The 13,135-nt window shown below is 41.0% G+C and overlaps 1 protein-coding gene across 3 annotated transcripts in view; it reads left to right on the forward strand.

Annotated features, from left to right (window-relative positions):
- Positions 1-6,985: 6,985 nt before the first annotated feature.
- GATB (glutamyl-tRNA amidotransferase subunit B) overlaps positions 6,986-13,135 on the forward strand; it is a 39,068-nt gene continuing 32,918 nt past the window's right edge. For all 3 annotated transcript variants that reach the window (XM_088661089.1, XM_035112165.3, XM_088661090.1), the window contains exons 1-2: positions 6,986-7,144; positions 9,875-10,025. In XM_088661089.1, coding sequence (XP_088517215.1) covers positions 6,993-7,144; positions 9,875-10,025 — 303 coding nt within the window. In that variant the 5' untranslated portion in view covers positions 6,986-6,992. The remainder of the gene's footprint in view (positions 7,145-9,874; positions 10,026-13,135) is intronic.

Here is a 13,135-nt window from a genome sequence, read left to right on the forward strand (position 1 = left end):
TACAGCCTTGAGCAAGTCACTAACAGTGTGATAAGTCCTATACATGACTGCTACTACCCGGTAAGAAATAAGCCCCATTGAGTTGAATAGGATTTACTCCCAAGTGTGTAGAAACTGTGACTCAAGTTGAGCTGAGATTTAAAGGTCAGCTGAGATTTAAAGTGGCAACTTTCAGCTGTTAAACCACACCTCTTGCATTTGTTTTGTTTTACATTGGGAAGCCCCACATTTTTGTTTGTTGGTTTGGTTTTTATTTTTGCTTCATGGAACAAACACATTACAAAACACAAAAGTTCCTCCTGTGTACTCTCTTGGTGAGAAATTTCAAATCAGGCTGTCAATTTCATTGCTTGCCTTTTCCTTGGCATGTACACATCCAATACTGGGATCGAGGAAGGCTGTCAATTGTAAAGACAAAAAGGGGGGGCATCTACATGATACCATCAGACAACCTCATATTTGTCTTTTCAGTCAAGCAAAGTTGGTTGCCATATTCCGAAGAGCCAATATTTGCCATGAGCAAAAGGCTGTTACAGAAGCCAGGAGACTGGCCTCATCTGCCTTTTTGTTGTTGCCTGCAATGTTTGACTTGGCTCTCAAATTGCATCGCCAGGAGTGACCTGCTCTGCAAACACCCTTAGTGTCTCACCCCCACTATCTCTGCTTGTCCTGGAATAATAAGTTGATAAGAAAGAGGTGGGGTTTTTGGGACCAGAAATGGCAAGTAGTGCTGTTTTCGGAAACAGATGGCTTTTTAACATTTTCCCAGTCTATGATCTCGTACATGTACTAATGATTAAAAGAATAACAGTAGAATAATCTCGTACATTCTTTTCATTAATGTTGTCATTGCAATTAAAACAATGAATAAATACTAATCATCTAGGACAGGCATCCCCAAACTGTGGCCCTCCAGATGTTTTGGCCTACAACTCCCATGATCCCTAGCTAACAGGACCAGTGGTCAGGGATGATGGGGATTGTAGTCCAAAACATTTGGAGGGCCGAAGTTTGGGGATGCCTGATCTAGGAGCTTGAAAACATCCCTTTCTAAAGTTGGTTTCCCAGTTTTAAATCAGTCCCCATTCTTCCTTAAACACACGCACACACACATCGCTTTTAATATGATGGAATTTGACTGTCCCAAAGCCATACTCTCCCTTTCAAAATCTAACAGAGGTCCAAGCCTATCCTTATCCCATATGCTGAAACAAAACACTCAGGAAGAATACCTTACACTCTGGATGCTGCACACAGATCTCCCACAAAAAGGGTAAGTATGTGTGCTAAACATAGCTTTCAAGAAACATGACTTTAGAGGTTTCTCCCTAACACCATCAAGTGAAATTCAAGGTCTTCTTTCATATGAGTGAGACCGTATGGTTTAGACCATTACATTAAATAACAGAACTTTCGTCCTACATCAAATCCCAATTTACCTCGTAGGCATTTTTGTGAAATCCTAAACTGACCAGCTCAGATTCACTACAACATGCACTTTGTGCCCTGCCCAAGTAGTTATGCCTACAGTTTCCACATATTTCATAATAGTCCTCCCACAATATTTGAAACCGCCTGCTGTTCCTGGAAAGAACTCCAGTTATGTGCATCTTTGTCACCTAAAACTCCACGCTAATCCTATTTCACGATATATCCTCGTGTGACCCCCATTTTAAAGTTGACAACATTCCCTTTTATCCAGACATCCCGTTATCTACAGCTATAACAGGAGTGTACTCACTGAGTTTTTAGTTGGGTATTTAGTATCTCTCGGAATGATCCTAGCATTGAAAGGTTTACACATCTCCAGTTCTAAAATAGGATTTAAAGCTTTTTAACAGATGCTTAGTGGTATCTCCAACCACAACCCCCGCTAAACGCACACAGACACTGATCAAATGCATTGGCCTAATTTGATAATTCATTAGCAGGACCAATTAGTACAATCAGGCAGGGCAGAAATTTGTAAGTAGATCTCTGTCCCCTCCCTCCTTCTATTTCTAAGGCTTTCCTAAGACCAACAGCTGACAAGAATGCGGGCAATCTTGACTATTTGCTTTAGTACTGCTGCATTCCATTCACATTTTTCTCATAGCACATTATTCTTCAGGAGCACACTTAGAGAGGCTCCACCAGTCCCAAGATGCTGCTCTCAGGAGTGAGGTGGTCTTCCCACTAATCTATGACTATAACGCTACTCTTGTTGCAATTAATTACATTACAAATATTGATCCTTTGCTAGTCCAATGTAATCTATGTATTTCTTTTACAAACATGCTGCTCTCTTCTTGAATTCCATGCTTGGAATGGTTTTTATGAATACACACTGAATTTTCAAAATGGCACCCAAGCATCTAACATTACGTTTTATGAAGTATACTGCACAAGGGAGGGATATCTCCCCTTTGCCCTAACACAAGGGAGGAACCCTGAGATGATGGCAACCTGTGGATTCAAATCACAAGAAAGGAGATTTTGACTAAATATCAAGAACATTCTGACAGTCAGAACTGTTTGACAGTTAAACGGACTTCCCTCGGAAGATGGTGGACTCTCCTTCACTAGAGGTTTTTAAACAGAGGTTGGATGGCCATCTGTCAGGGATTCTTTAATTGTGATTCCTGCATTGCAGGGGTTGGACTAGATGTTCCTTGGGATCTCTTCCAACTCTACAGTTCTATGACTTTACGAGGCGTCTTTTTGGTATTCAGTAGTTAGGGAAACAGAAAAGAAATTAAATCACTTTTTAGAGGAACTAAAATTACATATTGATGTTATTAAGTATCCTGAGAAGATGCTATATATATATATATATATATATATATATATATATATATACACACACACATATATCCCCGCAACAGCAGAAACAATGCCACCAGGCAAATCCCAGTTTAGCCCCAAATTTAAAGTTAAGTGGAAACCAATAATTTGAAAAAAATACATTTCATACATTTCCTAATGCCCAACACTTGGGAAGTCTATTATATATGTTAATGTACCGGTATAAGGGTTTATGCATGCAGAGAAAAGGACAAGAAAGGGTTAAGTGAGCCGGCATTTGGCCTTAACTTGAAGTGTTTTAGGTATTGTGTTCTCCTTTAGTGGGTGGGATGTGTTAGTGTGCCTTCTGTGTATATGAATGTTTTCAGCTTTAGTTTTAGTTTTATATTGGTTAGCTTTTTGTATTCTATTGTATAATCTGCTCTGGTTTCACTTTTCATTAAAAAGTGACTATTAAGTGCAATAAATTATAATAATGATTGTTATTAGAAAACGCTTTCCCAATGAGGAAAAGCCACCATAGGATTCAATGTAGATACACAGAAGACAGATAATACCTTCTTTGGAAGTAACTGAACCAGCTGTGTCCTAGTTTGTTAGGTGCTTGACTAGCTCATCTCCCCGCAAATCCCATTGGCTTTCACTCATTTCCCCCCTATTTTGATTTTAAATTGTCATAAGCCACCCTCAGTGGTGCATAGATCACCAGGACAGAATAGAAACATTTTACATAAATAAATAAAATAAATGTCTAACATTCCTCACCACCTGACCTAAACTGACAGAAGAGCCCCATACCTTGGTAAAGAAAGTATCTGCTCCAGCTGGTAGACTTCACCCAGCAGTAGTTGAACCCTAAGTTATTTCCAATGTTGAAATAGATGCAGTAGGTTATTGTTCGCCAACCTAGTTCCTGGTGGCTGGGACTGATGGGAGATGCAGTCCAAACCACCTGGGGATACAGGCTGGCAAAGGCTAACATACATACAGTAATACCTCGGGTTACGAACGCGATCCGTTCCGGATCGCAGTTCGTAACCCGAATAGTTCGCAAACCGAGCGCGATGGGCGCCACCATTTTGCACATGCGCAAAGCGCGCGCGCGCAGCGAAATCACTTCCGGGTTTGCGCAGTTCGTAACCCGAACTGTTCGCAAACCGAGGTGGTCGTAACCCGAGGTACGACTCTTCTGTGATGAACGGACAAACACAGCCCTGACCTAGTCATTGCCCTGTCCCTATGCTGAATAACTGTGTGTTTGTGCATATCTCGTGGAACTGATTCACAACACAATGAAAAAGGCACACTACATCTGATGAAAAACTAACCCAGAAACAGGAACATGTTTTCCCCCCCTAAAAACAGAAACAGGGCAAATACCATGTATAATTTAGGAAATACAGCTTTACGATTTCTTCTGCCTTCCCCAATAATATTCTACTGCAGAACCACTGTGGCTGCAACTTGAAAAGAAAGTGATAGTTCCCCATTCTATACCATTATGCTGCCTAAATTAAAATGAAGAACAATGGCTGCAGTTCTATACACACTTACCCAAGAGTAAGTCCTATTGAACTCAGTGCAGCTTACCTCCAAGTAGAAATGCATAGGATTGCCCTGCATATTTATGAATGGGTTGGTTTTACTTGTACCTCCCTACACAATGCTAATTTCATGTTTACAATTGGCAAAGGATTTTTTTTTTATTAGAATAACATATTTTTACACTAATACTCAATCCTGTGATAAACTGGATGTGATGAGACCTGGATGCTGTATGGATGTCTCTGCTGTGCTGGACACAGAGGTTTTCGCAGAATAAAAAAAACAAAAACCCAGAAACTCTAATAAACCTTTCAAGGCTCTGCAACAACAGATGATATAAGATCCAAAATGGCCCTTTTTTTTCCTTCTAGAAGTGTCACTGAGGGATTGCTTCCAATCCTTTTATTGCTGCAAGAACAGTTTGGTTCATCCTGCGCAGGATGAGAGAATTTCAGAAAACAAACAATCATCAACTTGAAGTCTGGATGGAACAGTTAAATATAAACAAGTATCTGCTGCATTTTATCCCGGTCTGGTAAGGAGCACCAGTAATTTATAGAGAATTATGAGCATACATTTATCATTTCTATTGCACTTTTAATATGAAGAATGCTTTACAATCCATACCTTATGTCCCTCGCTTTCTACACGCCACGTTAATTTCATACACTTCATAATTATTTGCAGCTAAAAGCAGAAAACGTGGGCAATTATTTTATAGAGCACTGTGCCCTTTTCTAAAGGGGAAAAAAGTGTCCTACCCTGTTTTCTGCAGCTTTTTTATGGTTTGGGGAATGTAAAATATTGGCTGGGGCCTTGTGTACTCCACTGTCCTCTACTGGATAATATCACAGCTACTGACTCAAAGTGCCCATGACTCATCATCTTTTCAAGCAAGTGTCCTACCAAGATGACACAAACAGCATCTAGTGCACATTCAAGTGAAGCCTCAGGGGGCTGGGAATGTAGATCACAGGTCTGTTTGTTCTGTTCTTTATGCCATTTACCTGTTCAGCCGGCACCTGTGCTATATGCTTACACATTTGTTTGTACAATATTAAACTAGTGTCTATAACTGCCTTCAGTCCCAACTGTGAAACTGCAGCCCCATTTTGCCAAGTACATTCTAGACACTGATCCAGGTGCTAGCCAAAATCTTTACAATCAAGTCTAGTCTATATATGCTAAACATGCCACAGAATTATCTGTGGGACACCTGAGGGGGGTATTTAGTGTAGGCTGTACCACCACTTTGGGCTGCAGGTAGAATATGTCGTTTCTTATTATTATCCTACATTTGATGATGACAGCAACAAAAGGTTCATCGCAAGTAAAAAGCTAGCATATCAGGGAGCAAGGTTCTGAGTAGTTCTAGTTTTCTTCTTACATTATTTGTTCACACAAGGGAGCATTACAAAATGCAATTTCCCATCTGTTGTCTGAAGTCACACAGTCCATGCAGACCTCCCGGTCCCACCTCATTCTGCTACATATGTAGACCCAGCCTCATCCTGTTGTTTTGAACTGAGAGAAGGTCCATAAGGTCTTTCGTTTGCACGTGGTCTTGGGAAAAAGAGTCTCAGGGTAGCAAATAGGCAAGAAATGAGCTAACAACGGCAATACAGCAATAGTATAATAAGCTGTGTAATATAATGAGAGTGTAATAGCTGTGTAACAGAGTGAGAGAGAAAACGCTGGCACAACTTGTTCCTTACCTATTGAATGTCCATCTTTTCAAGGACATACAAGAGATCAAGCCTCAATATATCCACTTACGGAAAAGGAACAGTGATTCACTCCCTTAGGGTAAATGACAGAGAGAATAATGTATTTCATTTATAGGAGCCTGCCTATTAAAGTATCCCAGCTGCTCCTATAATAAAACACCTACAAGTGACTGACAACATACCACAATGATTATGCACATATTTTTGTGATTGAACAGACACTTCCACCACAAAACAATACCAGGCCAAACCGTGATAAGATTTAAACAAAAATGAAATCGGCCCACAACAGCTATAAATAATCTCGAGCATATCACCATTTCAGCATGAAATTGTTTTGCTCACATTACAGAGATGCTCCAGTGCTAAAGAATAGAATTTCCAGATAAATTACTGAACTTTCCATTGCAAGCCTGACTCCTGGTGCATGCATCTTAAAAAGTATAATTTCCGTGCTTTCACGTTTACTGAGAATCTTGTAAGATAATATCTCACTTGAAAAATAAATGCATAGTCAGATAAGGAGCAACGGACATAGGAAAGTGGATTCTGTACGTGAGCTGGGTACAAAGAGAGAGAGAGGTGTGAACCAGTGGAACAGGCAGACTACTCTACATTATACTGTACTGCCCTAGGTTCCTTTTGATTCCAGACCACAGGCACCTAATTTTGCACCCCACCCGCCCCACCTGCCACCAGAGGGAGCGTGAACCATCGGCCTATTTCCACCGGCCGAACGGCTGCAACAAATTAGCTCGCCCTCTCTCCGTACTACTCTCCCCATTGGATTTAGAAGGGATCAGTCGCGGTGCACCACGGGAAATGCTTTTTTGCTTCCCTTCGTTTCCTCTAGTCCGCGCGCGGTCGGGACTGCATTTCCCAGGAGGCTCCGCAAGAGTCGGTGGGTCACCTGACGCTTCACAAACTCCGAGCAAAATGGCGGCGCCCGTGATGCGGCGCTGCCGGGTTTGGCTCGGGGCTGGGCATCGCAGCGTCGGGAATGTCGCCGAACTGCGCGGCCCGGAGGGTCCGGTGGCCGCTAGCGCGCTCTGCCGGAGTGCGAAAGAGATGACAGAGAAGCAGAAACGGTACGACAGGGAGTAGTAGTAACCGGGCTGGGAGAGTAAGGACTCCTGTCGCATATGCTAGCCTCCATCCCTTGCAATGTTTATTTGTGCTTCATGTAGTTCGCCTCCCTAGGGTAATATTCTGCCTTTTTTGTCAGCCTCCCCCGTTCTCTCCCCCCCCCCCCTCACGACACAGAGCAACTATCAATCTGACTGTCGCAAAGGTCTGGATAGGAGCGGTATTAGAATAAGGTAGTTAACAACCCGCAATCCCTGGCCGCCGCCGCCCCCCCCCCCGCCCCCACTACTCCACACAAAAAAAGCTCGTTTCTCAAAGTTTAAAATAAAATGAAGGTTTATACAAATAGACTGAGGACCGTGTCAAAAAGTATACATTTCTTACCCATTTTTAAAAACCCAACACTGGGTTTTTAAAAAGTGCAAGTTTTCCTTTTATCAGTGGCACAAGTTTGTGGAGGGCAAAATGTGCAGGACCTGGCATACAGGAGAAGGTTCTTAACTCAATGGTAGTAGAGCATCTGCTTTGCATGCAGAAGGTATTGGCTTCAAGTCTCCAGGTAGGACTGGGAATATCCCATTAGAAACCCTGGAGGACCACTACCAATTAATGAAATTAGTACTGACCTAGATGGAATAATTGTCTGATTCAGTGTAAGAAAGCTTCCTATGTTCCTATGCATGCATTACAAAAAATAAATATACAGTACGTGCCCATTGGATTATGATGTCTGCACATCTACACTGCCTTCTTTTCCTTTAACTGCATAATAAATGACATGTTTGTAGCAGCCTTTAAATGGCAGTTTCAAGCACACGTGAGAAACTGTTTCATTAAAATCAGCTTCTTGTTTTCCAGCTATCTACAATACAACAAAGAGTCTTGTGGCATATTTAAAGATTAAAATATAGGCACCATTTTTTTTTTGTGGACTAGAGTTTACTTCATCAGATGTGTCACCAGAGTATCATTCAGTCAATGAAGTCAACTCCAGTCCACAAAAGCTAATAAAACAATAAATTTGTTGGTCTTCAAAGTGCCATGAGAGTCTTAGCTGGTGTTGCAGTAGAAACCACAAGCATGGCTATCCTTGTGGAAATTACACTTAAGACAGACATCATGCCAAGGTCACGGTGCTCTTTTACAGAAGGTGCAATTTGGGTTCCCACCCCATCCTGTAACCCATGGGTAGGTAAATTAAGGCCCGGAGGCCGGATCTGGCCCAATCGCCTTCTAAATCCGGCCCATGGACGGTCTGGGAATCAACGTGTTTTTACATGAGTAGAATGTGTCCTTTTATTTAAAATGCATCTCTGGGTTATTTGTGGGGCATAGGAATTTGTTCTATTTTTTCCCCTTCAAAATATATTCCAGCCCCCCACAAAGTCTGAGGGACAGTGGACCGGCCCCCTGCTGAAAAAGTTTGCTGACCCCTGCTGTAACCTTTCTGGCAAAACATGTCATTTTAGTTCTAATGTTTTCTAAATGTATGTTGTTCCATAATTTATTCTGTGAAGTTCTGTTGAATATATATCCCAGGGATGGGGAACCTTGTGGCCCTCTAGCTATTGTTGGATCTCAGCTCCTATAAATCTGAGCCAGCCTGGTCAGTAGTCAGGGATGATGGGAGTGAGAATCCGGTAACATCTGCAGGGACACAGGTGCCCCACCCAGATATATCTTTTGCTTCCCTTTCCCCCACCAATGTGTTTTGAATATAAGCAAAATAGTAACTTAAAACAGTATTCAACGATTACTCCTAATTACTTTTCATAATAAATGAGATGAGAATGGGAAGCTCACTTTGTTATAGTTTGAATAATTCCATTCTACAGAAACAGAACTTTGGTTTTGGTTGGGGTTTTTTTTAAGTGTTTTAATGTTCGAAGGAAGCACTATATTTGATGTATTTGCTTAGAGCTTTTCTGCTTTCCTAATCTCCCATCTTGATCTAAGTACTTCTGTCATAGCTATGGCATAAGCTTGACTTCACCAGTGAAATATGATATTTGTGTCTCTTCTTTGTACAAGTCCAGATAATTACTTCCAGAACCTGTCAAGTGGTTCAGGCAGTAAAGGTGACTGTTCTCTTGCTCATATAAAGATTATGGATGTGAGAGCTGCAATTACTTTTCAGCAGATAGGAAGGTGCTGCTTGTTCTTCCTGTTCAGAGAACCATCTCTTGAGTTGAAAAGATGATTTCTCTATTGCCAGACTACTGATGTTTATGCTAATTCAGTACTAATGGTGCTCTGTAGACCCACCTTTCCCAGCTTGAAAGTGACCATCTGACAGCATATGCATAATTGAATATGCCACCTGCCTGTCGGAGATTTCTCATACATAGAAGGATATCAATTAATATTTATTTTCTATTTCATAATCTCCACTGGGTACAAAATTAGACACCTGCCCAACAAACCCTTTCTCTCTGGATAAAATGTAACTTCTGAAATGCACTTTAAATCGATGTAAGGCTTTCAGGATGTGGGTTTCTTTTTGCCTTCTAACATGCTGCTTTTTGTACAATTTTCAGCTGTTTATGGAAACATTTCACAACATCTTTCAATGTTCATTATACAGCAGTTGTGGGCTTGCAGTGTGCTCCAGCATACTGTTGAACTCTGATACTTTTGACATTTGTATTCACCACCACACCACACCCCAGCTGTTTTAGAAATTTGAATTGCATCAACCCAGCTAGTGAATATTTCTTTTGACTTTCTTTTAGGAATGTTCCCTGGGCAGCAGTGGTAGGCCTGGAAATTCATGCACAGATCTGCTCCAACTCAAAGCTTTTCTCCGGTTCACAAGTCCAGTTTGCAGGAGCACCTAACTCCTTAGTATCTTTTTTTGATGCTTCTCTACCTGGAACTCTACCTGTAAGTTTGAATTGAATGCTTATATTAGTGTTGAATTTTCAACAACAATAAAGCCTGTCTTATCAAACAGGAACAGGCAGCCACCATTAATTCTTCAGGTTTTTTAAAATTATTAAGAGTCATAATGTTTAAAAGGGATGCTGGATGGTTGAAACACTTCTATCTAAGAAGGAACAAGCAGCTTGCAACTGGCCACTTAATTTCCCTCTACCTTTTCCCTCCACATTGATTCCTTTTTGTGTAATCTTGCCTTTTAAAATTTGTAAACTAGAGGGCAGTGCCTCTTGTCTCACTTTCTTTTTTTAATATTGGTATAAGCTGGTTTGGCATTCAATATTTGTCTGAAAAGCAGGATACAAATATAACCACTCCAGATAAATCACCATTATTTAGCAGAGCACCATCCATGTTACATGTATTTCTAAGAAGCTTAATAACAAACAAAAAAGACAACTGTCCTTACAGCTGGCTCACATGCACCCCCAGGACCTACTAGAGATCTGGACTTGGTAGAGCCACTGACTCCACAGGCTCTGAGTTTCCTTCAGCTTTAAACACTGCTAGCCTTTTACGGCAAGGTGGTGTTTCCTTGCTGTCATAGCAATCAACAACATGAGTTTTTGGTAGTTTGCCATCTGAATGCTTACTTCAAAACTTGCCCTATGCCTGCAAGTGAGTGGAAGATTGTGAGCCTTCCTGACTGATTCTCTAACCAAACTACTGTATAGTATTTGGCCAAGCAGTTTGAAATTATTGGCTTATTTTAATACACAAAATTAGGTTCTGGCCTTTTAGTGCTCCAACATAGGTTCTTTGGTGGGATGCAGTAAGATTACCTCTCCTTGTGTTTATCTGAAGGTATGTATAGAAACATAGGAAACTGCCTTACACCAAGTCAGACCATTGGGCCAGCTAGCTCGCCATTGTCTACTTGGCCTACTTTTCCCCAGTCGTCACTGGAGATGCTGGGAGTTGAAATTGGGACCTTTTGCATACAAAACGTGTTCTGCTCATGAGCCATGTCCCTCAACAAGAGACTGGCACCTGCTGCAATGAGATTGTTGGATATTGAACAAGTTGCATGTAGAGAGAGCTATTACTAGGTGTGGCCAATCAGCTTTCAGTATAGTGTAGTATTGTTATATTTCTTATTTTGGACAGACTAAGTACGCATGAAGAAAAAGCCTTAAATCTACTGGGTGGTATCCAACGGTGCCTTTTGCCTTTGCATAAAGTGCTTCCATTCACGTAAGTTGGGACACCCCCATCTTCAGCCATCTCCCCCTAACCCAATTAAGCCAACTATTCTCTCCCTTCTAGTTGTTAATTATGGTTGAACCCAGAATGGGATACAGCAGAGAGGGCTGCAGTAAGTAGGAGGGATTGGCAAGAAATTGGTATCATTTTCCACTAAAGGCATAAATGGATAAAACCCATTGATGGTTTTGTGGTACGTGTATGACAGTTAAATGGAGTTGGACCTCTTGTGGGAAGCAAAGATGACCTTTCTGCTATTTTTTATTTGTAACGGAGCCCGTGCTATACAAACAAAAATTCCTGGATGCAGCTGTTGATGTGTCCTGTAGCAGGACCCTGGGTTATGACTGAGGAGCACCCCATCTGAAGTGTTGTAGAGCTGTTGTCCATCAAAATAGCCCACATCAGGCAAAAACGAGAGTGTGTTGTGGTACAGTGCATTTTTGCTGTATCTCTACCATTCTTTCACAATAAAGTTGTATGTTGTGAGCTACCTTGGGAGGGTTAATCCTGATAAATATAAACATACATAGCACCTTAGAAGTGCCTAGATAAATAAAGCAAAATAGAGTTACGTGTGAAGATTGTCCCTAAGCACATACGGAATATGTGTGAGGGCAGCTTCCATGCATCTTGCCATATTCTTCTGGATTTCTGTACATTTTAAGGAGAAATGGTTGTTCCTTTTACAGTTGTTCCCTAGTGAGAAATCTTGAGCCTAAGCTGAAACAGGCTTCCTTTGAGATAAGAGCTCCTGATTAGTAGTCAGCTTGATGGCTAAACTAATGAAAAATCCGTGATCTGCTCTTGTTCACCTCCAACAGAGGCTTTTATCTGTGCAAGGAGAGGGAAAGAATTTTTTTTCCTTTGCAGTTTTTGGTAGATAAGTTGAAAGTGTATATTTAAAAATGTTAGTACTTGGGTGTCAGAATGTGATACGGAATTCTATTTTTTATTACTATTACTGCTTCATAATTTTATTTTATTATTTTACGGTTTTAGGCAAGAGTGATGGTACCTTCCTGATTTTAACAGTGTACTTTAGTGTGCATGAACATCTTAATGGTTGCACAATTTAGTATTATTCCAGATGTGATTTGGCATCTGTTTTAGGCTTAAAATTCTGTCTGCTTTAAAGTTAACAGATGGAAGAAGTATTCCTTTAGATACTTCAGTTGCATATGAAAATTTCAGTTGTGTTAAACACAAGACTGTTTATATTTATGGAGTAAATACCAAACTTTCTTATAGCAGATTCAAACAACATGTTTCCCAGCACTGTTGAAGGTTGGAAAACAGACAACTAATCATCTGTGGGGAGAACTTTTGGGGAGGTGGGCATTAAAAGCAGTCATGCAAGAGAGGCAATTGGGACTGATGCTGGGAAAGGTGAAATTTAACACTTTCCTGCATCATTGTCCTAATCTAGATTACTCATTCAAAGCTGTCATCCCCATAGGAGGGGTGGGTGATGAGAGAACATACAGCATGCATCTCTTCTGCTTTGAAGTTCATTGTACTCTCAGACAGACTGAAACAAAATGGAGAACTCAAGGACACACAAGATGGGATTGTTTTAAGTGATTTTAATGCCTTTAATGTTATGTTTTACTTTATATGGGTGGTTGTCTTGGGAGGCATTTTTGCCAGAAGGGCAGCCCTCATGTTTAGCTACAAATCTCCCAAAAAGTCATACACAGAGTTATGTGTTGGGCATTAGTAATGTTGGGCATTAGTACCAATGGCACACTGACGACGCCTGATACACACAAAGTTGGCTGAATAGGGTTGGGGCTTGCATCCAGTTAGGCAAGAAGGCCTTACGCTTTGGGCTCTTTCACAGAGACAAATGG

Source organism: Zootoca vivipara, chromosome Z1 (genome assembly GCF_965207765.1).
Source record: "Zootoca vivipara chromosome Z1, rZooViv2.hap1.1, whole genome shotgun sequence".
NCBI classification, from domain to species: Eukaryota; Metazoa; Chordata; class Lepidosauria; order Squamata; family Lacertidae; genus Zootoca; species Zootoca vivipara.